General features: G+C 49.1%; 1 protein-coding gene and 1 non-coding gene across 6 annotated transcripts in view; both read right to left on the reverse strand.

Moving 5' to 3' along the window:
- Positions 1-8,954: 8,954 nt before the first annotated feature.
- Positions 8,955-23,733, reverse strand: part of LOC106585779 (ubiquitin carboxyl-terminal hydrolase 34) — a 62,065-nt gene continuing 47,286 nt past the window's right edge. For all 5 annotated transcript variants that reach the window (XM_014172436.3, XM_014172427.3, XM_082964757.1 and 2 more), the window contains exons 63-78: positions 22,973-23,103; positions 21,135-21,308; positions 20,611-20,784; positions 19,942-20,097; positions 18,883-19,040; positions 15,033-15,111; positions 13,984-14,110; positions 13,717-13,824; positions 13,436-13,540; positions 13,011-13,135; positions 12,396-12,519; positions 12,206-12,285; positions 11,862-12,002; positions 11,406-11,552; positions 10,549-10,705; positions 8,955-10,309 (exon numbers count right to left, since the gene is read on the reverse strand). In XM_014172436.3, the coding sequence (XP_014027911.3) occupies positions 9,543-10,309; positions 10,549-10,705; positions 11,406-11,552; positions 11,862-12,002; positions 12,206-12,285; positions 12,396-12,519; positions 13,011-13,135; positions 13,436-13,540; positions 13,717-13,824; positions 13,984-14,110; positions 15,033-15,111; positions 18,883-19,040; positions 19,942-20,097; positions 20,611-20,784; positions 21,135-21,308; positions 22,973-23,103 (2,753 nt within the window). In that variant the 3' untranslated portion in view covers positions 8,955-9,542. The remainder of the gene's footprint in view (positions 10,310-10,548; positions 10,706-11,405; positions 11,553-11,861; positions 12,003-12,205; positions 12,286-12,395; positions 12,520-13,010; positions 13,136-13,435; positions 13,541-13,716; positions 13,825-13,983; positions 14,111-15,032; positions 15,112-18,882; positions 19,041-19,941; positions 20,098-20,610; positions 20,785-21,134; positions 21,309-22,972; positions 23,104-23,733) is intronic.
- On the reverse strand, positions 13,182-13,310 carry LOC123739772 (small nucleolar RNA SNORA44). Its single transcript, XR_006767925.1, has one exon. It is a non-coding gene; the product is annotated as a small nucleolar RNA SNORA44 (small nucleolar RNA).

Consider the following 23,733-nt stretch of genomic DNA (forward strand, 5'->3'; position numbering starts at 1 on the left):
TTGCATAGAGTTGATCAGGCTGTTGATTTTGGTCTGTGGAATGTTGTCTCACTCCTCTTTAATGGCTATGCGAAGATGCTAGACATTGGTGGGAACTGCAACGTACTGTCGTACACATCGATCCAGAGCATCCCAAACATGCTCCTTGGTGACGTGTCTGGTGAGTATGCTGGCCATGGAAGAACTGGGACATTTTCAGATTCCAGGATTTGAGTACAGACCCTTGTGACATGGGGCCATGCATTACCATGCTGAAACATGCAGTGATGGCAGTGGATAAATGGCACAACAATAGGCCTCAGGATCTCGTTAAGGCATCTCTGTGCATTCAAATTGTCATAGATAAAATACAACTGTGTTCGTTGTCTGTAGCTTATGTTTGCCCATACCATAACTCCACCACCACCACCACGGTGCACTCTGCTCACAAACCACCCGCCCACACAACGCCATACACTGTCTGCCATCTGCCTGGTACAGTTGAAACCGGGATTCATCCTTGAAGAGCACACTTCTTCAGCGTGCCAGTGGCCAACGAAGGTGAGCATTTGATCACTGAAGTTGGTTGCAACACCAAACTGCAGTCAGGTCAAGACCCTGGTGAGGGCGACGAGCACGCAGATGCGCTTTCTGACTCTAAAACTGCACATTTTAGAGTGGCCAATTATGGTCCCCAGCACAAGGTGCACCTGTGTAATGATCGTGCTGTTTAATCAGCTTCTTGATATGCCACACTTGTTAGGTGGATGGATTATCTTGGCAAAGAAGGAATGCTCATTAACAGGGATGGAAACAAATTCGTGCACAACATTTTTAGAGAAATAAGTTTTTTGTGCACATGGAACATTCCTGGTATCTTTTATTTCAGCTCATGAAACATGGGACCAACACATTACATGTTGCATTTATATTTTTATTCAGTATATAAAATGCTGTCAGCCATTATTTTGGCTACCATGGCTAGAAGAGATCTCAGCGACTTTGAAATTTCTCATGGAAGAATGGTGTCGCAGCCCTCCAAGAGTTCCAGACACTTGTAGAATCTACAGCGCATTCGGAAAGTATTCAGACCCCTTGACTTTCCCACATTTTGTTATGTTACAGCCTTATTCTAAAATGTATTAAATTGTTTTTTTCCCCCCTCATCTACACACAACACGAAGCAAAAACAGGTTTTTAGACATTTGTGCAAATGTTAAAAAAAATATACTGAAATATCGCATATGAATAAGTATTCAGACCCCTTCCTCAGTACCTTGTTGAAGCACTTCTGGCAGAGATTACAGCCTCGAGTCGTCTTGGGTATGATGCTACAAGCCTGGCACACCTGTATTTGGCACACTTTGTATATATCAATGATGTCACTCTTGCTGCGGGTGATTCTTTGATTCACCTTTACGCAAAGGTGCACCATGCTGTATACTTCTGGCCCTCCTTTGGACACTGTTAACAAACCTCCAAACGAGCTTCAATGCCATACAACACTCCTTCCGTGGCCTCTAGCTGCTCTTAAATGCTAGTAAAACGAAATGCATGCTCTTCAACCGATCGCTGCCCGAACGCGCCCGCCCGACTAGTATCACCACTCTGGACGGTTCTGACTTAAAATATTTGGACAACTACAAATACCTAGTTGTCTGGCTAGACTGTTAACTCTCCTTCCAGACTCACATTAAACATCTCCAATCCAAAATTAAATCTAGAATCGGCTTCCTATTTCCCAACAAAGCCTCTTTCACTCATGCTGCCAAACATATCCTCGTAAAACTGACTATCCTACCGATCCTCGACTTCGGCGTGGTTATTTACAAAATAGCCTACAACACACTACTCAGCGTATTGGATGAGGTCTATCACAGTGCCATCCGTTTTGTCACCAAAGCCCCATATACTACCCACCACTGTGACCTGTATGCTCTCGTTGGCTGGTCCTCGCTACATATTCGTCGCCAAACCCACTGGCTCCAAGTCATCTATATGTCTTTACTAAGTAAAGCGCCGCCTTAGCTCACTGGTCACCATAGCAGCACCCACCTGTAGCACGCGCTCCAGCAGGTATATTTCACTGGTCATCCCAAAAGCCATCACCTCCTTTGGCCGCCATTCCTTCCAGTGCTCTGCTGCCAATGACTGGAACGAATTGCAAAAATCACTGACGTTGGAGACATATCTCTCTCACTAACTTTAAGTGTCAGCTGTCAGAGCAGTTTACCGTTCGCTGCAGCTGTACACAGCCCATCTGTAAATAGCCCATCCAACCAACTACCTATCTTATCCCCATGTTTTTCTGCTCTTTTGCACACCAGTATTTCTACTTGCACATCCTCATCTGCACATATATCACTCCAGTGTAAATTGCTAAATTGTAATTAGTTTGGCACTATTGGCCTATTTATTGCCTTACCTCATTTGCTCACACTGTATACAGATTTTCTATTGTGTTATTGACTGTACTTTAGTTTATCCCATGTGTAACTCGGTTGTTTTTGTCGCAGTGCGTTGCTTTATCTTGGCCAGGTCGCGGTTGTAAATGAGAACTTGTTCTCAACTGGCCTACCTGGTTAAATAAAGGTCAAATAAAAAATAAAACATTTGGGGAGTTTCTCATTTTCTGCAGATAATCTCAAGCTCTGTCAGGTTGGATGGGGAGCGTAACTGCACAGCTATTTCCAGGTCTCTCCAGAGATGTTCGATTGGGTTCAAGTCCGGGCTCTGTCTGGGCCATTCAAGGACATTCAGAGACTTGTCCCGAAGCCACTGCGGTGTCTTGGCTGTGTGCTTAGGGTTGTTGTCCTGTTGGAAGGTGAACCTTTGCCCCAGTCTGGATGTCCTGAGCAGGTTTTCAATCAAGGATCTCTGTACTGCTCCGTTCATCTTTCCCTTGACCCTGACTAGTCTCTAAGTCCCTGCCGCTGAAAAACATCCCCACAGCATGATGTTGCCAACACCATGCTTCACCGTAGGGATGGTGCCAGGTTTCCGCCAGACGTGACGCTTGCCATTCAGGACCAAGAGTTCAATCTTCATCAGACCAGAGAATCTTGTTTGTCATGGTCAGAGTCCTTTAGGTGCCTTTGGCACTCCAAGAGGGCTGTCATGTGCCTTTAACTGAGGAGTGGCTTCCATCTGGCCACTATACCATAAAGGCATGATTGGTGGAGTGCTGCAGAGATGGTTGTCATTCTAGAAGGTTCTTCCATCTCCACAGAGGAACTCTGGAGCTCTGTCAGAGTGATCATTTGGTTCTTGGTCACCTCCCTGACCAAGGCCCTTCTCTCCCGATTGCTCAGTTTGGCCGGGTGGCCAGCTCTAGGAATTGTCTCGGTGGTTCCAAACTTCATCCATTTAAGAATGATGGAGCCCACTGTATTCTTGGGGATCATCAATGCTGCAGACATTTTTTGGGACCCTTCCCCAGATCTGTGCCTCGACACAATCCTATTTTATGCCAGCTCAGCTTCCAGCTCCTATGCAACTCTGTAGTAATTTGTGTTTGTTATTTCTTACATTATTAGCCCAGAATTGTGTCACATACAGCCGGAAATAACTTTTTGATTCCAGAGCAGCGGAAAATCACCAGCATTACAACCAGGAATACGACTTCCCCGAATTGGATGCTTTGTTCGTACCCCCCAGGGCGATTGAACTTATTTCAGAGGCTGCTCAAAAACACCGCTGGCGGAGAAGAGGTATACGGAGTGGACTTCTAGTCAGACTCAGGAGGCGTGCACACCATCCACCGCTTCCGAGTATATTACTCGCCAACGTTCAGTCTCTGGATAATAAAGTAGACTAGCTCAGGGCTAGGATCTCTTTCCAGAGAGACATTAAGGATTGTAACATACTCTGTTTCATGGAAACATGGCTCTCCAGCAGCCAGCTGGGTTCTCAGTACATCGTGTAGACAGGAATAAAGAACTCTCCGCAAAGAAGAAAGATGGAGGTGTATGTTTCATGATTAACTACTCATGGTGTGATTGTGATAACATACAGAAACTCAAGTCCTTTTGTTCAACCGACTTAGAATACCTCACAAATGCAGACCGTATTACCTCCCAAGATAATTGTCATCGGTTCCAGTCACAGCCGTGTATTTTTCCCCTCAAGCCGATACCATGACGGACCTCAAAGACCTACACTGGACTTTATGCAAACTGGAAACCACATATCCTGAGGCCGCATTTATTGTAGCTGAGGATTTTAACAAAGCAACGTAGGAAAATACTAGCCAAGTTCTAACACATTGACAGTAGTACTCGCGCTGGAAAAACATTGGACCATTTCTACTCAACTTTTCAAAATGCCTACAAGGACCCCCCCCGCCCTCCTTCTGCAAATCTGATCGACTCCATTTGGTCCTTCCTTCCTATAGGCAGAAACTCAAACAGGAATTACCTGTGGTATGGTCTATTCAATGCTGGTCTGACCAATCGGAATCCATACTTCAAGATTGTTCATGCGGACTGGGGTATGTTCTGGGTAGCCTCTGACAATACCATCAACGAATACGGTGACTGAGTTCATCAGGAAGTGTATAGGAGATGTTGTACCCACTGTGACTATTAAAACCTACCTAAACCAGAAACAGTGGATAGATGGCAGCATTCGCGCAAAACTAAAAGTGCAAACCACCGCATTTAATCATGGCAAGGTGACTGGCAATATGGCTGAATACAAACACTGTAGTTATTCAAACCGTAAGGCAATCAAAAAGGCAAAACTTCAGTACAAAGACAAAGTGGAGTCGCAATCCAACAGCTCAGTCACGAGACGTATGTGGCAGGGCCTACAGACAATCACGGACTAAAAAGGGAAAACCAGCCACGTTGCGGACACCGACGTCTTGCTTCCGGACAAGCTAAACACCTTCTTCGCCCGCTTTAAGGATAACACAGTGCCACCAACGCGGCCGGCTACCAAGCACTGTGGGTTCTCCTTCTCCGTGGCCGACTTGAATAAGACATTTAAGCGTTTTCAACAATCGCAAGGCTGCCGGCCCAGACGGCATCCCTAGCTGCGTTCTCAGAGCATGCGCAGACTAGCTGGCTTGAGCATTTAGGGACATTTTCAATCTCTCCCTATCCCAGTCCGCTGTTCCTACTTGCTTCAAGATGTCCACCATTGGCCTCCCAAGTGGCGCAGTGGTCTAAGGCACTGCATCGCAGTGCTAGCTGTGCCACTAGAGATTCTGGTTTGAGTCCAGGCTCTGTTGCCGCTGGCCGCGACCGTGAGACCCATGGGGCAGCGCACAATTGGCCCAGCGTCGTCCAGGTTAGGGGAGGGTTTGGCCGGCAGGGATGTTCTTGTCCTATTGCACACCAGCGACTCCTGTGGCGGGCCGGGCGCATGCACGCTGACACGGTCGCCAGGTGTACAGTGTTTCCTTTGACACATTGGTGTGGCTGGCTTCTGGTTTAAGCGGGCATTGTGTCAAGAAGCAGTGGTTCTGTCATCATGAAGTGCTTTGAGAGGCTAGTTAAGGATCATATCACCTCTGCCTTACCGGACACCCTAGACCCACTTGAATTTGCTTACTGCCCCAATAGATCCACAGATGACGCCATCACACTGCACACTGCCCTATCCCCTTTGGACAAGAGGAATATCTATGTAAGAATGTTGTTCATTGACTGTAGCTCAGCATTCAACACCATAGTAGCAAGCTCATCAATAAGCTCTGGGCCCTGGGTCTGAAACCTGCCCTGTCCAGCTGGGTCCTAGACTTCCGCCCCCAGGTGGTGAAGGTAGGAAACCACTTCGCTGATCCTCAACACAGGGGCCCAAGGGTGTATGCTCAGCCCCCTGTACTCCCTGTTCACCGTGGCCATGTACTCCAACTCAATTATCACGTTCGCAGATGACAACAGTAGTAGGCTTGATTACCAACAATGAGAGACTACAGAGAGGAGGTGAGGGCACTGGGAAAGCAGTGCCAGGAAAATAACCTCTCAATCAATGTCAACAAAACAAAGGAGCTGATCGTGGACTTCAGGAAACCGCAGAGGAAGCACGCCCCTATCCACATCGACGGGACCGCAGTGGAGAAGGTGGAAAGCTTCAAGTTCCTTGGCGCATCACTGACGTTCTGAAATGGTCCACCCACACAGACAGTCTGATGAAGGCGGCGCAACAGCGCCTCTTCAACCTCAGCAGGCTGAAGAAATTTGTCTTGGCCCTTGCAACGCTCAAACTTTCACAGATGCACAAATGAGAGCATCCTGTCGGGCTGTATCACCGCTTGGTACGGCAACTGTACCGCCTGCAATCGCAGGGCTCTCCAGAGGGTGGTGCGGTCTGCCCAATGCATCACCAGGGGCAAACCACTTGCCGTCCAGGACACCTACAGCACCCGATGTCACAGGAAGCCAAAAATATCTTCAAGGACATCAACCACCCGAGCCACGGCTTGTTCACCCCACTATCATCCAGAAGGTGAGGTCAGTACAGGTGCATCAAAGTTGGGACCGAGATCCTGAAAAACATCTATCTCAAGGTCATCACTGTTAAATAGCCATCACTAGCCAGCTTCCACCTGGTTATGCAACCCTGCTCCTGAGAGGCTGCGGCCCTATACACAGACTTGGAATCACAACACCTGCAAAAGCATCTGCTATATATGTGTATGTGACCAATAAAATTTGATTTGTGTGCCTTTCCAAATCATAACTTTACCACAGGTGGACTCCAATCAAGTTGTAGAAACATCTCAAGGATGATCAAAGGAAACAGGATGCACCTGAGCTCAATTTTGAATCTCATACCAAAGGGTCTGAATACTTATGTAAATAAAATGTTTATTTTTAATAAATGTGCAAGAACTTCAAACAAAACGCTCTAGCGACTCCTTGCGGCGGACCAGGCGCCTGCAAGCTGACATTGGTTGTCAGTCGAACAGTGTTTCCTCCCGCTGGCTTCCGGGTTAAGCAGGAGGGTGTTAAGAAGTGCGCCTTGGCGGGTGATGATTTGGAGGACATATGACTCGATCTTCACTGAGCCCGTTGGGGAGTTGCTGCGATGAGACAAGATCGAAATTGGGAATAAAAAAAGGGTTAAAATGACCAAAAAAATGATAAAGAAAGAACAAGGCTGTAACTTAACAAAACGTGGAAAAAGTCAAGGGGTCTGAATACTTTCCGAATGTACTGTCCGAATGTACTTTCCGAATGTACTGCCTGGGCGCATTGAAGCTTTTCTGGCGGCTCGTGTTGGTTAGCCAACATCTCAAAGCATAGCCAAGGTGATTTGTCCACACTGATGCTGACATGGAGGCACCAGAAAATGTTGCCAAACATTTAATTACATAAATAGGCTTAAAGGCAGTTATGTTTGACAAATATAATTTAAGATAATTAAAATGAATGTAAAGGCTCGTTCTGTTGACATACTCAAGGCACGGTTCGTTCTGATCAAATGGTCACAAGAGCTGCGAGAAAGGCCAGTGCCTGTTGCGCACCACACACGTCAACCACCTTGAAATCTGAACGGAGGCAATCAGCATTTGAAAACTAATATGAAAACTTAATGGTTTAAAACCTGGAGGTTTTAAGTCACTTTGAGGCATGTCTTACCTTGTTCCAAAGTAGCCTAGCGAAAATCAGACCATGAAATGTTGAGGGATTTTTATAAACAGTTCCTTATTCCATTGAAACCAGAATTTCTAACATGTTCTACTGGGTTTCTATCAACTTCATTTCATTTTCCAGCAGCCCAAGACAATCCTAGTCATATTAGCAACCCATGCTAGTTGTTGCATCTTTAGATCTCCCCTCTTTCTAAATGTTAATATCGGTCACATAGAACCACTGACGTACTGTGCACTTTTTGGAACGGCTCCCTCCAATTGCATTTTGGAACATTCGAGTGTAGCCTATACCGCATTGTGCGCAGTGCTGCGCTTACCATGGGCCAGTCCAAAAGCATATTTTGCAGTGGGGGGATACGACCATAAAATGAGGAACTGATTCTGTGGTGCAAAGCCAGAAAGACAGCAGCTGCTTGGCACTTTACAGTTGGAAATCAAATTAATCATGGCATATTAATGGGGGGGTTCAAATTGACGTGTTTCTAATAAACCCCCCCCCCCCCCCAAGTTACACACCTGCCTGAAGGGTCCCTGTGTAAACTGGTATTCAGTACCCTGTAACAAATCAATAGAACATTTTTACAGAGAGGATGGTTATGATAAAATACCATCATACACACACGGGTCTCTCAAGACCAGGATTGGGTAACGTAGAGTAACCAACTGCATGTCCACCTCTCAAGGACAGTTTCAAGACTATCTGTTTCAAAACACTGATCTAGCATTGGGTTGTGCAGGACTTACACCATCACAGCATATGTTAGATTGTTAAGGTATAGAGCAAAACTTCTCAAAACTGCTGCAGACTCAGGACCAGGATTCTCTTGAAAACATACTCCATCTAAATGGGATACATTTGATTTGATAAAGACAAGGTTCAATTAAAATGATTGTGGTTCTTCACAGCAGTGTAACGTGTAGCGGAATAAGTCTGGAAACATTTTAGTAAACCTTACGACCACGGTGAAGGCTGTACGGGGGATCCTTAAAACAATAAATCAGATTAAATCCACGATGTTCGAGGACGCTATAGAAAAAAAAAATTATCATAGCTCATTGTGGTTTTCAGTTCATAATTATTCATATAACAATTTTTATTAATTTATGCTATATCGAAATAAATAAAAAAAGAAACAAAACAACCAGAAGAAGCAAGAATGACAATAGATTATGGAATGTATTTTCAGTAAATAAAATAAAGCTCCAACTGTTACACCAAGTCTGCTTTATTTCACCCACAGATATCGTGTCAAATAAAGCACCATTATGTGTGTGTGTGTATATATATATATATATATATATATATATATATATATATATATATATATATATATAGTCGCCAGGCAACAACTAGAGAAGATTCTTTACAGAATCAAGTTTCTTGTGGTTTTTTAATGTACAGGTAAACTTAGTATTGGATATTAACCACAGAAAAAACGCAAGGCAACTTTTGCCTCTTTCATAAAGTACAAAACTGGCACAGAGGACACCATTTTATACAGAGTAAAAATGCAATCAAATTAAATTGCATACAGAAGAGACTAAAATTCCTGTAAACCTTTCCCCGTTACAACAACCTCAAACAAATACATCACTTCAAAGAGAACTCTGAAATCGGTAAAAAAAAAATATTATTTTTGCCGATCCATCGATCTCTTTCGTCCAATGGATTGGCGGCTGTGCATGTTTATAGTCATTTGGGAGCATGCTGTCTGGAGCCTTCTTCTGCCATTGAAGCTGAGGAGGAGTGATCGCGTGACATACCGGAGCACAAGAACTGACAGAAGCACATCAGCAGAGGCCAACGCAACACACACAGAAAAGGGAAACAACAAACGAAAGGATGAAAACAGGGAAAGAAAAGTGTTAAACGAAATAGCATAATTCATTTAGAGAAAAAAATAACAGACAAAAAAGATTTTAAAAAGGGCTCATGGTGCTGAGAGCAATAACGGGGATGTCACGAGGAGGCGGAGCACGGCCCTTTCCCAAATAGTTTTGTAACCACGGCGATAGTGGCCTCCACTGTCCTGTAGAGCATTTCCAGAGTGTCCGGAGGCGGGGCAGAGTTCGTCAGAGCCTGCGAGGGGGCGTGGCTACTGCACCCTGGGACCTCTGGCCCCTCTCCAGCCAGGCCCAGGGCAGATGGGAAGGCCAGGTCCTCCGAGGCCAGAGCGGCCGAGCCTCCGCAAGTCTTAGAGCCCGTCTCCCTCTCCTCCTTTGTCTCATCCATTGCCGCCGTTGCTTCCCTCCTCTCTTCCTCCTCCGCTCCTGCCATGGCTGCCTGCTGAGTCTGAGACGACTGCTTCTCCCCCCCCCCCTGTCCGCCGCCGTACGACAACTCTCCCGTCTCCGGGAGGGAGGAAGAGGATGATGATGAGGAAGAGGAGGAAGAGGAAGCCTCCATCTTCTCCTCCTTGGGGGAGGCGTCCCCAGGGGGTTGGCTGCAACTGGTGGCAGCAGTAGGATCCGGTGAGGGCGGGTCGTGCTCGGTTCCCGGGTCGATGAGGGACGAGGAGTCCCGTGTCTCTGTGTCTGAGGTGCTGGTGGGAGTCAGTACCTCCTGGTGCTCCGGCTTCAGGTCGACACATGGGGGGTGGGAGGAGGAGGAGGTGGGTCCGGATACGGTCACACCCCCGGTGCTGGTGCCGGCGCTGGTTCCTTCCCCGGGGCCGTCGTCGCTACTCATCCGCCGGCGCTTCACTGGGGTGGCGCCCTCCTCCTCCGCTGAGAGACAGAGAAGAAACTCAGGTGATTAACCTTTACATCTGTGTACAGGTAGTACTACCATCAGCACTTCCAACTTCAATTCATCATTTCCCAACGAGTTTAAATGACACATAGTCCAACCCTGTTATCTGCTTACACTATTAAGTGACAATAGGCTGAAAGAGACACCACACATTGACTACCATCAATGCGTTTCCATTTTCCAAGTTTGTGACAGTATACTGTATGTGTGGTACCTTTGGCCTTGCGGTCCTTGGCCTCCTGTTCGAGCGAGCTGCGTTGCTGCACACAGGCGTTACACTTGGACAGCAACTCCTGCAGGGCCGGACCCAGAGCCGGGTCCAACGCCTGGGGGGTGTGGATGGACAACATCAACGCCAACGCTCGCAGGTCCTGAAGAGAGGGAGGGAGAGGGACAAAAGATAAGTGATTATCTAGTAGAGAATAGCATTTGAACAGGGAATGACAATCTAGTAAGGCATGACTATGGAATTAACGAGTAAGCATGAATAAGGCCCGAGTAGAGGGTGAATAAGGCATGAATAGTGCACTAACAGAATGTGAATAAGGCATGAATAGTGCACTAACAGAATGTGAATAAGGCATGAATAGTGCACTAACAGAACGTGAATAAGGCATGAATAGTGCATTAACAGAACGTGAATAAGGCACACAGTGCACAAGCAGAACGTGAATAAGGCACAGTGCACAAGCAGAACGTGAATAAGGCATGAATAGTGCATTAACAGAACGTGAATAAGGCATGAATAGTGCACTAACAGAACGTGAATAAGGCATGAATAGTGCACAAACAGAACGTGAATAAGGCATGAATAGTGCACTAACAGAATGTGAATAAGGCATGAATAGTGCATTAACAGAATGTGAATAAGGCATGAATAGTGCATTAACAGAATGTGAATAAGGCATGTGAATAGTGCATTAACAGAATGTGAATAAGGCATGAATAGTGCATTAACAGAATGTGAATAAGGCATGAATAGTGCATTAACAGAATGTGAATAAGGCATGAATAGTGCATTAACAGAATGTGAATAAGGCGTGAATAAGGGCATGAATAAGGGGTACTGACAGCGTTGAGGAGGCCACTGGTCTTGCTCAGCTCCAGGCGGTGCGAGGCCAGCTCGGGCTGTAGGCTGTGGTACTCGTTCAGCAGGTTGGTCACCAGCAGACTGATCAGGTTGGCGCAGCTGGGGCCTGACAGCACCTGGCTCTGGACCTGAGAGATGACACACACACACACGTACGGTCATGCACTCGAAAGGCCCATCGACTTGGTATTTAAAGTAGCAAGGGGTTAGCCTGAGTACGAGATCAGATTTTGCAGTCTTGCCAACACCATTGCGGTCATTTGAAGTTGACAAGACGGCAAAACAGATCTGGGACTCAGACTAGCAGGAAACCTTGGTAGAGGGTTGCACGTCAACATTGGATGCATAAATGAAATGACACGCTATAAAAACAGGCTAAAGCAGAGGCTGTCAGTGTTGAAATAAACGGATGGTAGCGATGGCTCCAAAATGGCTACCTTGTGCAGGAAGCAGGTGAGGAAGGAGTAGGCCATGTTGTTGTTGAGGAAGGTCCTCTCGTCCATCAGGATGCACTTGATGTACTCGCCGAACGCCGGGTCCTCGCACAGAAGCTTCACACATGTCTTAGCCAGGGCCGACTACAGAACAGCACGGGAGATGGCGGTGACAACGTACAAGTAGTGCGTTTGTTTAATTTGATGTGTGTTTGTTTGTAGATTTGGATGTGTGTTAAGTGTGTTTGCAAGTGAGAGAAATAGTATGCATATGTGTCCGAGTATTGTGTGTGAGACTGTATTTGAGTGAGTGTGTTAAAGTGTTTGTGAAAGTGTGTGTTATTTACCTGAGACTGGCAAAGCTCCGTCCACAGCTTGGGGAAGAGGGCCAAGTGCAGAGGCAAGCCCTCGTACGCTATCAGGACACCTGGAGCAGAGAGACATGGTCACATTGGCGGCACACCAGATACAACACACACACACACAACCAGACAGACAGCCTTTTTAGTCATTAGAAACGCATCCACACACACTCACTTAGTTTGACAAGGGTCTCGGTGAACTTCTCGCAGTTGATGGCGACTCGACACAGCAGGTGGATGAACTGGTGGTAGGAGAGAAAGTAGTCTAGAAGCATCCGGTCATACACCTCATCTTTACCCTGAGAGAGAGAGAGGAGATATATGGAAGTTGATGATCCTTCTCAATGATAGCAGGAATACCACACTAGCGCAAATATACACATGAAATGAACAGACCTTGAATTGCTAAAAAAACATGCATACATAAACCACTTTATTTTACCCAGAGGGAACTTCAGCGGTGGCACCACGGGGCACCGTTTCCACTTATCCAACCATGATTTTAACCAGGTAGGACAGATTCTCTTCCATCTTAAATGAACCTTCACTTAACCAGGTAAGCTATCGAGAACCATCTCCCTTACAACAACCATCTCCCTTACAACAACCACCTCCCTTACAACAACAACAATCTGCGATTTCCCCTAAAACATAAACTTCCTCTTTAGCACTTAAGACCACTGTTCTATCAAACCTGACATGATCTTGGTGCCAAAGATGGTCTTTATGTTAAGAAAATGACAAACTGCCCAAGAGACATGAAGCAGTGGTACTATTCATAGACACACACCTTGCTGGTCTCCACCATGGAAGGCAGGAGGCACATGTTGAGTTCAGGTCTGGGAGGCCTGACGTTGTTCTTGCCTCCCATCAGCTTGATGTTCTCTCTGCAGGGCAGGTAAGGCCCAAAGGACACTGTGTACAAACGTAAATACATGTTGTTTTTTGTCCCTTTCTAGATATGTGTAGGACAGTTGAGTGGCTGCCTCAGGCACGGAGAGGCCAGGACAGTCAAAGACTCCCCCGGTACTCTGGCCTGCACTTGGAGAACCAGAGGCTACAGACAGAGCCAGGGTCCTTAGGATAGCCGTGTAGTACTATCCATCATCGGCATTGTTCTCCTGATTGCTTGCGTTTGTCCTCATTAAGCTTCGTCAGTACATAAGACAAGCTCTAAGTGTAGCAGCTGGAGGAGGGGGGGGGGGGGTCACTCACTGGGGATGTTGCTGTGGTGGTAGGTGCAGTGGTTGTGCTGCAGGAAGGGCACCAGAGTGTGCAGGAAGTCATGGGGACTCAACAGGACCAGCTCCTTCAGAACATCTGGAGGGGGAACAGAATAACCCAGGAACTACTAGTGACATCTCATATTACATACAACAGGTATTATTCCCTTGAGTGATTGGAATTGTTCCAAAGCTCTATTGTATATACTATGTGGAATAGTTTAGAGGGGAAAATGTGGTCAAATATGATCCAAACTGTCTGTGTGTTCTTACCCAGGCAGGCGTTGCGGAGCTCCGGAGGGCTGTAGGAGTTGAGGAGGGTGAGCAGCTTGTGGGCAAAGTCGATCCTCTCCTGCCACTGGATAAGAGCCTGCTTCACGTCTATAGGAGAACAACACAGGTTGTACAGAGACTTTTACAGGGTCCCTAAATAAAAAAAAAAAAGGCAAGTCACCGAGCTCCTAGTTAACAGAAGGCTCCGACAGAAGAACACAGGGCTTATTCACAAGGGGGTGAATCTTAACGTTTACTTTTGCTGACCTTTGCGCTGCAGATAGGGCCGCGTGGCCTTGAGTACCGACAGGAAGATGGACAGCAGCTCCACCAGGTCCCCCGTCACATGACACGCTGTGGCCTCGTGGTACATCATGTGCAGGGTGTTGAACGACTGCAGGAAGCAGAGAGAGAGAGAGAAACCGAGAGAGAGAGAGAGAAACCGAGAGAGAGAGAGAAACCGAGAGACAGAGAGAGAGACAGAGAGAGAGACAGAGAGAGAGAAACCGAGAGAGAGAGTCAGAGAGAGAGAGAGAGAAACAGAGAGAGAGACAGAAACAGAGAGAGACAGAGAGAGACAGAGAAACCGAGAGACAGAAACAGAGAGACAGAGAGAGAGAGACAGAGAGAAACCGAGAGAGAGAGAGACAGAAACAGAGAGAGACAGAGAGAAACCGAGAGAGAGAGAGACAGAAACAGAGAGAGACAGAGAGAAACCGAGAGAGAGAGAGACAGAAACAGAGAGAGACAGAGAGAAACCGAGAGAGAGAGAGACAGAAACAGAGACAAAGAGAGAGAGACAGAAACAGAGAGAGAGAGAGAGCGAGAGGGGCACATCAAACCGTTGCCAATGCTAGAACCCTTGGCCTAAGAAATGAACATTCCTACACTTTATAGTAAAATATTATTTTACAGGAAACAGCTCACAATGAAGAAACTTCATCAAACTACCAACATTATGTGTAGGGTGTTAAAGACTGCAGGATGGAGAGAGGGGAGGGAGCGAGGGGCACGTCAAATGACAGGTAACGATTTATGCAACAGCTGATGTCATGAGAAACCTCTATGGACACCCTTTACATTGAGAAACTTAAAAAATATATAAAAGATCTTATATTGGACAGAGAATAAAACTACATTCAACTCTAATATTATTTACATTTTCAACCCGTTAACCAAACCTTGATTTCCGAGACTACCCCCCAACCCCACAACTAACTCCAAACTATAATATACAAGCCAGTGAAACGAAGCAATGTAGAAATGGTTTGATATAAGCCTAAAAACCATAATTGGTGCAGAAGGTCTCGACGTACCTCTGTCATGAGGATGAGTCCTCTGTTGAAGACCACCAGTAGTCGGTCTTCATCGTTCTCCAACAACACACGGAAGGCACTGGGGAAGAACACAAAACACAGTTACACTATATCATGGACATCATGGACATATTCTGGATTTCACATTGCTTTCATCTCAAAAAGTAAGACAGCGCCCATATGATTCTCTAAAAGGCATCAGACGTTTCTCTGGTTGAGTTGCCGTGTGTTCATGTTTTTTTAAACTCTGCAGATGCTTCGTATCTGGGCCGTGTTTTAGGGCACGCACCGGAAAATGTTTTAAAACGTTTTGCAACAAATGATTGTGTCCTATTGGACCATTCCAGGTAGTCCCTGTTTCAGTCCGTTTTCTTCAACGTGGTGCCTTATGAACATGATCCTGGTGGCAAATGAGAGTGTTCCCCTCCCTCTGTGTGTGTGTCCCTCCCTCTGTGTGTGTGTGTCCCTCCCTCTGTGTGTGTGTCCCTCCCTCTGTGTGTGTGTCCCTCCCTCTGTGTGTGTGTGTCCCTCTCTCTGTGTGTGTGTGTGTGTCCCTCTCTCTGTGTGTGTGTGTGTGTGTCCCTCTCTCTGTGTGTGTGTGTGTGTGTGTCCCTCTCTCTGTGTGTGTGTGTCCCTCTCTCTGTGTGTGTGTGTCCCTCTCTCTGTGTGTGTGTGTGTGTCCCTCTGTGTGTGTGTGTGTGTGTCCCTCTCTGTGAGTGTGTGTGTCCCCCTCCCTCTCTGTGTGTGTGTGTGTCCCCCTCTCTCTCTGTGTGTGTGTCCCTCTGTGTGTGTGTGTCCCTCTCTGTGTGTGTGTGTCCCCTTCTCTCTCTCTCTGTGTGTGTGTCCCTCTCTGTGTGTGTGTGTCCCTCTCTCTCTCTGTGTGTCCCCCTCTCTGTGTGTGTGTGTGTCCCTCTGTGTGTGGGTGTGTGTGTGTCCCTCTCTGTGAGTGTGTGTGTCCCCCTCTCTCTCTGTGTGTGTGTCCCTCTGTGTGTGTGTGTCCCTCTCTGTGTGTGTGTGTCCCCTTCTCTCTCTCTCTGTGTGTGTGTCCCTCTCTGTGTGTGTGTGTCCCTCTCTCTCTCTGTGTGTCCCCCTCTCTGTGTGTGTGTGTGTCCCTCTGTGTGTGTGTGTGTGTCCCTCTCTGTGAGTGTGTGTCCCCCTCCCTCTCTGTGTGTGTGTGTGTGTGTGTCCCTCTCTCTCTGTGTGTGTCCCTCTCTGTGTGTGTGTGTCCCTCTCTGTGTGTGTCCCTCTCTGTGTGTGTGTGTCCCTCTCTGTGTGTGTGTGTCCCTCTCTCTGTGTGTGTGTGTGTGTCCCTCTGTGTGGTGTGTGTCCCTCTCTGTGAGTGTGTGTGTCCCCCTCCCTCTCTGTGTGTGTGTGTGTCCCCCTCTCTCTCTGTGTGTGTGTCCCTCTGTGTGTGTGTGTCCCTCTCTGTGTGTGTCCCTCTCTGTGTGTGTCCCCCTCTCTCTCTCTGTGTGTGTGTCCCTCTCTGTGTGTGTGTGTGTCCCTCTGTGTGTGTGTGTGTCCCTCTCTGTGTGTGTCCCTCTCTGTGTGTGTGTCCCCCCCTCTCTCTCTCTCTGTGTGTCCCCCTCTTTTTGTGTGTGTTCCTCTCTGTGAGTGTGTGTCCCCCTCCCTCTCTGTGTGTGTGTGTGTCCCCCTCTCTCTCTGTGTGTATGTCCCTGTGTGTGTGTGTGTCCCTCTCTGTGTGTGTCCCTCTCTGTGTGTGTGTCCCCCCCTCTCTCTCTCTCTGTGTGTGTGTCCCTCTCTGTGTGTGTGTGTCCCTCTCTCTCTCTGTGTGTCCCCCTCTCTCTCTGTGTGTGTGTGTGTCCCTGTGTGTGTGTGTGTCCCTCTCTGTGTGTGTGTCCCTCTCTGTGTGTGTGTGTGTGTCCCTCTCTGTGTGTGTCCCCTCTCTCTCTCTCTGTGTGTGTCCCCCTCTCCCTCTCTGTGTGTGTGTGTGTCCCTCTCTGTGTGTGTGTGTCCCTCTCTGTGTGTGTGTGTCCCTCTCTGTGTGTGTGTGTCCCTCTCTGTGTGTGTGTGTCCCTCTCTGTGTGTGTGTGTGTCCCTCTCTGTGTGTGTGTCCCTCTCTGTGTCTCGCTGTGTGTGTGTGTCCCCCCCCCTCTCTGTGTGTGTGTCCCCCCCCCCTCTCTGTGTGTGTGTCCCCCTCTCTGTGTGTGTGTCCCCCTCTCTGTGTGTGTGTCCCCCTCTCTGTGTGTGTGTCCCCCTCTCTGTGTGTGTATGTGTCCCCATCTCTGTGTGTGCCTGTGTGTGTGTGTGTCTCTCTGTGTGTGTGTCCCCCTCTCTGTGTGTGTGTCCCTCTCTGTGGTGTGTCCCCCCCTATCGGGGTGCCCCTGTGTGTGTGTGTGTCCCCCCCTATCTGTGTGTGTGTGTGTGTGTGCCCCCTATCTGTGAGTGTGTGTGTCCCCCTATCTGTGAGTGTGTGTGTCCCTCTCTCTCTGTGTGTGTCCCCCTCTGTGCGCATGCGTCCCCCTCTGTGCGCATGCGTCCCCCTCTCTCTCTGTGCGCATGCGTCCCTCTCTGTGCGCATGCGTCCCTCTCTGTGCGCATGCGTCCCTCTCTGTGCGCATGCGTCCCTCTCTGTGCGCATGCGTCCCTCTCTGTGCGCATGCGCGTGTTGTGTGCGCACACCCCTCTCTGTGTCTGTGCACGTCCCTCTGTGTGTGCGCCCCTCTCTCTGTCTGTGTGCGCGGGCGCATCCCTCTCTCTGTGCGCGCGCCTCCGTCTCCCTCTGTGCGCGCGGGCGCGCGCGCCTCCGTCTCCCCCTCTGTGCGGGCGGGCGCCTCCGTCTCCCCCTCTGTGCGGGCGGGCGCCTCCGTCTCCCGCTCTGTGCGGGCGGGCGCCTCCGTCTCCCCCTCTGTGCGGGCGGGCGCCTCCGTCTCCCCCTCTGTGCGGGCGGGCGCCCCCGTCTCCCCCTCTGTGCGCGCGCGCGCCCCCGTCTCCCCCTCTGTGCGGGCGCGCGCCCCCGTCTCCCCCTCTGTGCGCGCGCGCGCCCCCGTCTCCCCCTCTGTGCGCGCGCGCGCCCCCGTCTCCCCCTCTGTGCGCGCGCGCGCCCCCGTCTCCCCCTCTGTGCGCGCGAGCTGCCCCCGTCTCCCCCTCTGTGCGCGCGCGCGCCCCCGTCTCCCCCTCTGTGCGCGCGCGCGCCCCCGTCTCCCCCTGCTGTGCGCGCGCGCGCCCCCGTCTCCCCCTCTGCGCGCGCGCGCGCCCCCGTCTCCCTGCGCGCGCGCGCGCCCCCGTCTCTCTCTCTGCGCGCGCGCGCCCCCGTCTCTCTCTCTGCGCGCGCGCGCCCCCGTCTCTCTCTCTGCGCGCGCGCGCCCCCGTCTCTCTCTCTGCGCGCGCGCGCCCCCGTCTCTCTCTGCTGCGCGCCCGCGTCTCCCGCGCTCTCTCTCGTCTGCGCGCGCGCGCCCCCGTCTCTCTGCTCTGTGCCCCCGCCCCGCGCGCGCCCCCGTCTCTCTCTCTGTGCGCGCGCGCGCCCCCGTCTCTCTGCTCGGGGTGTGCGCCGGCGCGCGGGCGCCCCGGTCTCTGCTCTCTGTGCGCGCGCGCGCCGCACCGTCTCCCTGGCGCCGGGAGAGGGACGCACGAGAGAGAGGGACGCACAGAGAGAGAGGGACGCACAGAGAGAGAGGGACGCACAGAGAGAGAGGGACGCACAGAGAGAGAGGGACGCACAGAGAGAGAGGGACGCACAGAGAGAGAGGGACGCACAGAGAGAGAGGGACGCACAGAGAGAGAGGGACGTCCCTCTCCCCGCGCGTCCCTCTCCGTGCGTCCCTCTCCGTGCGTCCCTCTCCCTCTCCGTGCGTCCCTCTCCCTCTCCGTGTGTGTGTGTGCTCTGTGCTACCTGATGAGTGTGGTCCAGCAGGAGCGTCCGTCCAGGCAGCGGAGGTAGCAGCTGATGGTGGTCTTCTTAAACTGCTTGACGTCCTCCAGCTCCTCCTCCCTCATGTCTGACCGCTGGGCCACAAACAGCTGCATCAGGTTAAACAGCTCCTCCACCGCCTGCAGGGGGACAAACACACCCCAGACAGTGGTCAGAGAGGCAGGGGGACAAACACACCCCAGACAGTGGTCAGAGAGGCAGGGGGACAAACACACCCCAGACAGTGGTCAGAGAGGCAGGGGGACAAACACACCCCAGACAGTGGTCAGAGAGGCAGGGGGACAAACACACCCCAGACAGTGGTCAGAGAACCAGGGGGACAAACACACCCCAGACAGTGGTCAGAGAGGCAGGGGGACAAACACACCCCAGACAGTGGTCAGAGAACCAGGGGGACAAACACACCCCAGACAGTGGTCAGAGAGGCAGGGGGACAAACACACCCCAGACAGTGGTCAGAGAACCAGGGGGACAAACACACCCCAGACAGTGGTCAGAGAGGCAGGGGGACAAACACACCCCAGACAGTGGTCAGAGAACCAGGGGGACAAACACACCCCAGACAGTGGTCAGAGAGGCAGGGGGACAAACACACCCCAGACAGTGGTCAGAGAACCAGGGGGACAAACACACCCCAGACAGTGGTCAGAGAGGCAGGGGGACAAACACACACCAGACAGTAAGTAGTCAGAGGCAACAGAGACAAAACGCAAATCAACCTCATACAGGAGTCAGAGAGACCATCTAGAAACATCTGAGGCCTAGCCCCTACTATTATCCATCTGATCTGCTCATGAAGAGGATGATACTGGACAAGGCACAAGGGACTAATGAATCGCCTGAGGGGTCATGGACACAGGCAGTATTACAGAGGCACAAGTCGCCTGACGCAGTAAGAGAGGAAAAAAAGACAGACGAACAGTCACACAGACAGACAACACACACCAGCACCCAGTCAAATCAGGTCATCTTCCCTTTATACACAAAGGGACAGAGGAGTCAGTCAGCCGGACCACCCACCCCCGGGTACTGGCTGGCGTGCGGCGTCAGGTTCTTGAAGGCCCACTGGATGTTCTGGTGCGAGGCCAGCTGGCGGGTGAAGGCGGGCGACTGCTCGCAGCACATCCTCAGGATGCCGTAGTACGCCGGCAGCATTCCCCGGTTGAACAGCACCACCTGTTGGGAAGTCATTTCAAGCAGACTTTCAGACTCACCTCTAGCGACTGGCCTACCTTTCTTCTTCGGCTGTTGTGTTTTTGCTAGTAACATTTTGTACATTTACATAAATTGTTTCAGAGATGGCCGCTCTCTTTGCCAGTGGAAGGCGCTTCTTGCACTGAAGGTTCTAACTATAGAACTGTTGGACGTAGTGGCGTGGAATTTGGTAAACCTTCAGTTGGAAAGGACAGTAGTATATGGCATTTCCATGGTATCGTTAAGCCACGGAGGCACTGTGCCAAAGACGGACTACACATAACTCATCGCCTTTTTCAGCTAGAATCATGCAACTTGGCAAACATGGTTAAGTTGCCCAATTTAGCGTCATGCTTCCCAACGGTTGACCAAGTGGTATCGTTTCTATTGCTAGGACATCGTTGCCTCTGCTCGAAACTAGATTCATTTTGTTTATATATATATATATATTTTTTTATATTAGGGGGCTTTGCAGCTAAAATGTATTATTTGTACCTCCTGGTCGTCGTGGTCGGCCAGGATGTAGTTGAAGGCGATGTTCTTAGTGACCACGGGGTTCTGGACGACCAGACGGACGTTCTCGGGACACTCCATACACACGTTGTACCAGAAGGAGAGCAGGGCCTGCTTGTTGTGGTTCGTGGCGATGGCTGGTTCAGACAACTTGGGCTGAGAGAGGGGGAGGGGAAACATGGAGAAAGATCAGAGAAGTTCACTTACCCTAACTCAATTATTTCATTACCATCACTAGTGTTATTATTCAATAAGGTGTGTACAGGTGAACACACAACAGAGGAAGAGAAAAAGGAACCAAACAAATCTAAATGAAACTAATAGACTTCATTTTCATGCCTTGAGATTGACCAAATGCCTGTATTTAGTTATTATAGTGTAGTGCAGTGAATGCAAAGAGACTAACTTCTAAATGGCTAATATGCCAATCTAATCCCAGTCTCATTTAGCCCAGTCAATTCTTCCCAAAGCAGACAAAGCCCTTTCAACCCCCCCAATCCACTCACCTGGAAGAGGTTCCACAGGTCCATGAAGTAACCAGAGAACATGAGCTTCTCCGTCTTGGAGATGAGGCAGTAGGTCATGAAGCTGAAGTACTGAACCAGCTTGGTGGTCCCATGCACCGCCGCGTCCACGTACAGCTTGGCCCGACCCAGCAGGCCCAGAAGCAGGTTGTACACCTGGTACAGGAGCAAAGGGAAAGATTCGATATTTTTCGGTATTTTTCATTTTCATACAAAATAAACAACTTCTAAACAGTTCCTGTGAAACACGTACACTTCAATCTAAATCGTTGTACATACATAATACAATGTATTGACAAGATACAGTAAGTCTCCTTTACCGGTTGTAAATTATATCCACTTCTCCCAGTTTCAATAAAATATCTGTACTTGAAGTCTTCAAACTACAAGATATCTGAGCAGGTGATCAAAAAATACCAGCAAATGGATATTATTGCCAAGACCCGATTGGTTGAAACGTTGTCACTAATGATGGAAACCGTTTGACTTGAGCCCATTATAATTGTATAATTAGCTCATTGGTAGTAGTAATCTTGTTAAGGATTTGGTTGTTGGAGCTGGTGTGTTATTGTAGCGACAAGGGGAAGTACAGAAAGTGTCTGACCTGAGACCGACACTGTTAGTGCTGTATATTAAGAGTCTAAGGAAGTAGATAAAACAGCAACAGTCGGGTTGCTGTTGAGCCAAGTTAGTTTCTGAGGAACAAGGGCAAGGACAATAGTTGAAGAGGGAGGAAACATCTGTGAGGGGGGGGGGTGGGGGGGGGGGGGCAGAGGGGCCCCAATGACACTAACTGCAGCTCCCTCTCACACACAGACACACACCGGCCCACAAAGGTTCTGGACACTAACAAAGAGGCACAGACATAGTTTCCGCCCAGCAACAGAGGCTAATTGTTTATCTTAGACATAGAAGAAGGGGAAATCCGCCTAGTCGGGGTATAAATATATGCTTGTGTAACTTGCATGCAGGGCCCAGTCCTTGCCTCTCAGCCTCCCTAGGCAAAACAAAACTAACAAAAGAAAGACCTTGGCTGGTGCTTACTGGGGTGCAGCCTACCATGTCGACCAGCCATGGAATTTTGTGAATGCCCATACACGTGGTAGGCCCACCATTTGTAAAACAGGCCGTTGCATTGGCTTTATTGGTCCTGATTCCTGTGACTAATCAATTTGGCTATTTAAGCTCCGAATATCAGCTACCCAACTTCATCAGGAGTTATCGTGAGCATATTTGCAGTGTGTTTACACAACAGGTAATATAAAGAAATTCAAGGAGAGCCGCACACTCTAGGAGCTCAGATGCAATAATTTCATGTCCAACGTTTCGACAGACAAGCCGTCTTCATCAGGGTAGAATCAACATGTAATGCAGAAATTAGATTTTTCGCTATGATCAACTTACACAGATACAAAAATACAGACACAAACTTGAAACCACTGATCATGACAATGGGGTGAAACTCCTGGACAACAGTTGTGATTGTAGATTCTATAGTGTCCATTTTACTTTGACCTGTCCTGTTTTTAGGATCTGTTGGTTGTTCACGTGACAGCGCATTTTTGTTGTTGATTGGGCGCCATTTAGTTTGATCAGAGAAACCTGCACGATGTAAAAAGTGTCCGTCTTAATACATTGTCGTACATTTGATCTCCAGCCTGTTGGCTACAGACAAGGCCACATACTCTTTCTACTATATCTGCTACATGGTTCATGTTCGATAAATCTGGTCTGAGCTTTTCTCAGTATCCGTCTGCACCATGAGTAGAACCTAACACTAATTGAACCCAGGGCGACAGGATTGCAGAGTGTAACCGTACCTGGTGGAGCACCACGGTGGTGTCGGGGGACAGGGGCAGGTCCCGCGTGGGGATGTGGAGGGAACGCGTGGAGCGGAACATCTGGCGGAACGAGTTGCTGGGAATCAGGGAGACCAGGAGGTAGGCTGCCGCTACAGGGACAGAAAGAGAATTCAGAGTTGGAGCAGCGTTTTGCCTAAATGTCTTTTTAAAAAATATATATTTCTAGGCTAACTACACACAATCGTTCTTTTGCTAGAGTGAGAAGAGAATGATGGGGATGAGTGCAGTGGACAGCAGTGGTACCTAGCTCTCTGTTGGTTCTCTGTGAGAGGTGGGGATGGAAGCGAGAGAGGGAGTAACAAATAAAACAAGTTGAAAAGGGCACCTACGTAACCTGTTTTCGGGGATTGTTTTATGGCCAACTTTTTGTAACCTACACTATATACATATACACAAAAGTATGTGGACATGGTGCTGACAGGTGTAGAAAACAGAGCACACAACCATGTAATCGTCATAGACAAACATCGGCAGTAGAACGACCTTACTGAAGAGCTCGGTGACTTTAAAACGTGGCAGGATGCCACCTTTCCAATAAGTCAGTTCGTCAAAATTTCTTCGCCCGGTCAACTAAGATCAGCTAGATGCAGGCAAGATTGTGCAAGGCCAGGGGTCTTAGCACCACATACCTTAACCATGGAAATGCTGACCAGGAAGGAGTGGCGTTGTGTTGTAGTGAAATCTTTACTTAATTCATTTGCTTTATGGACACGTCATTC

The sequence above is a fragment of the Salmo salar genome, chromosome 02, assembly GCF_965601325.2.
Source record: "Salmo salar chromosome 02, fSalSal1, whole genome shotgun sequence".
Classification (NCBI taxonomy): Eukaryota; Metazoa; Chordata; class Actinopteri; order Salmoniformes; family Salmonidae; genus Salmo; species Salmo salar.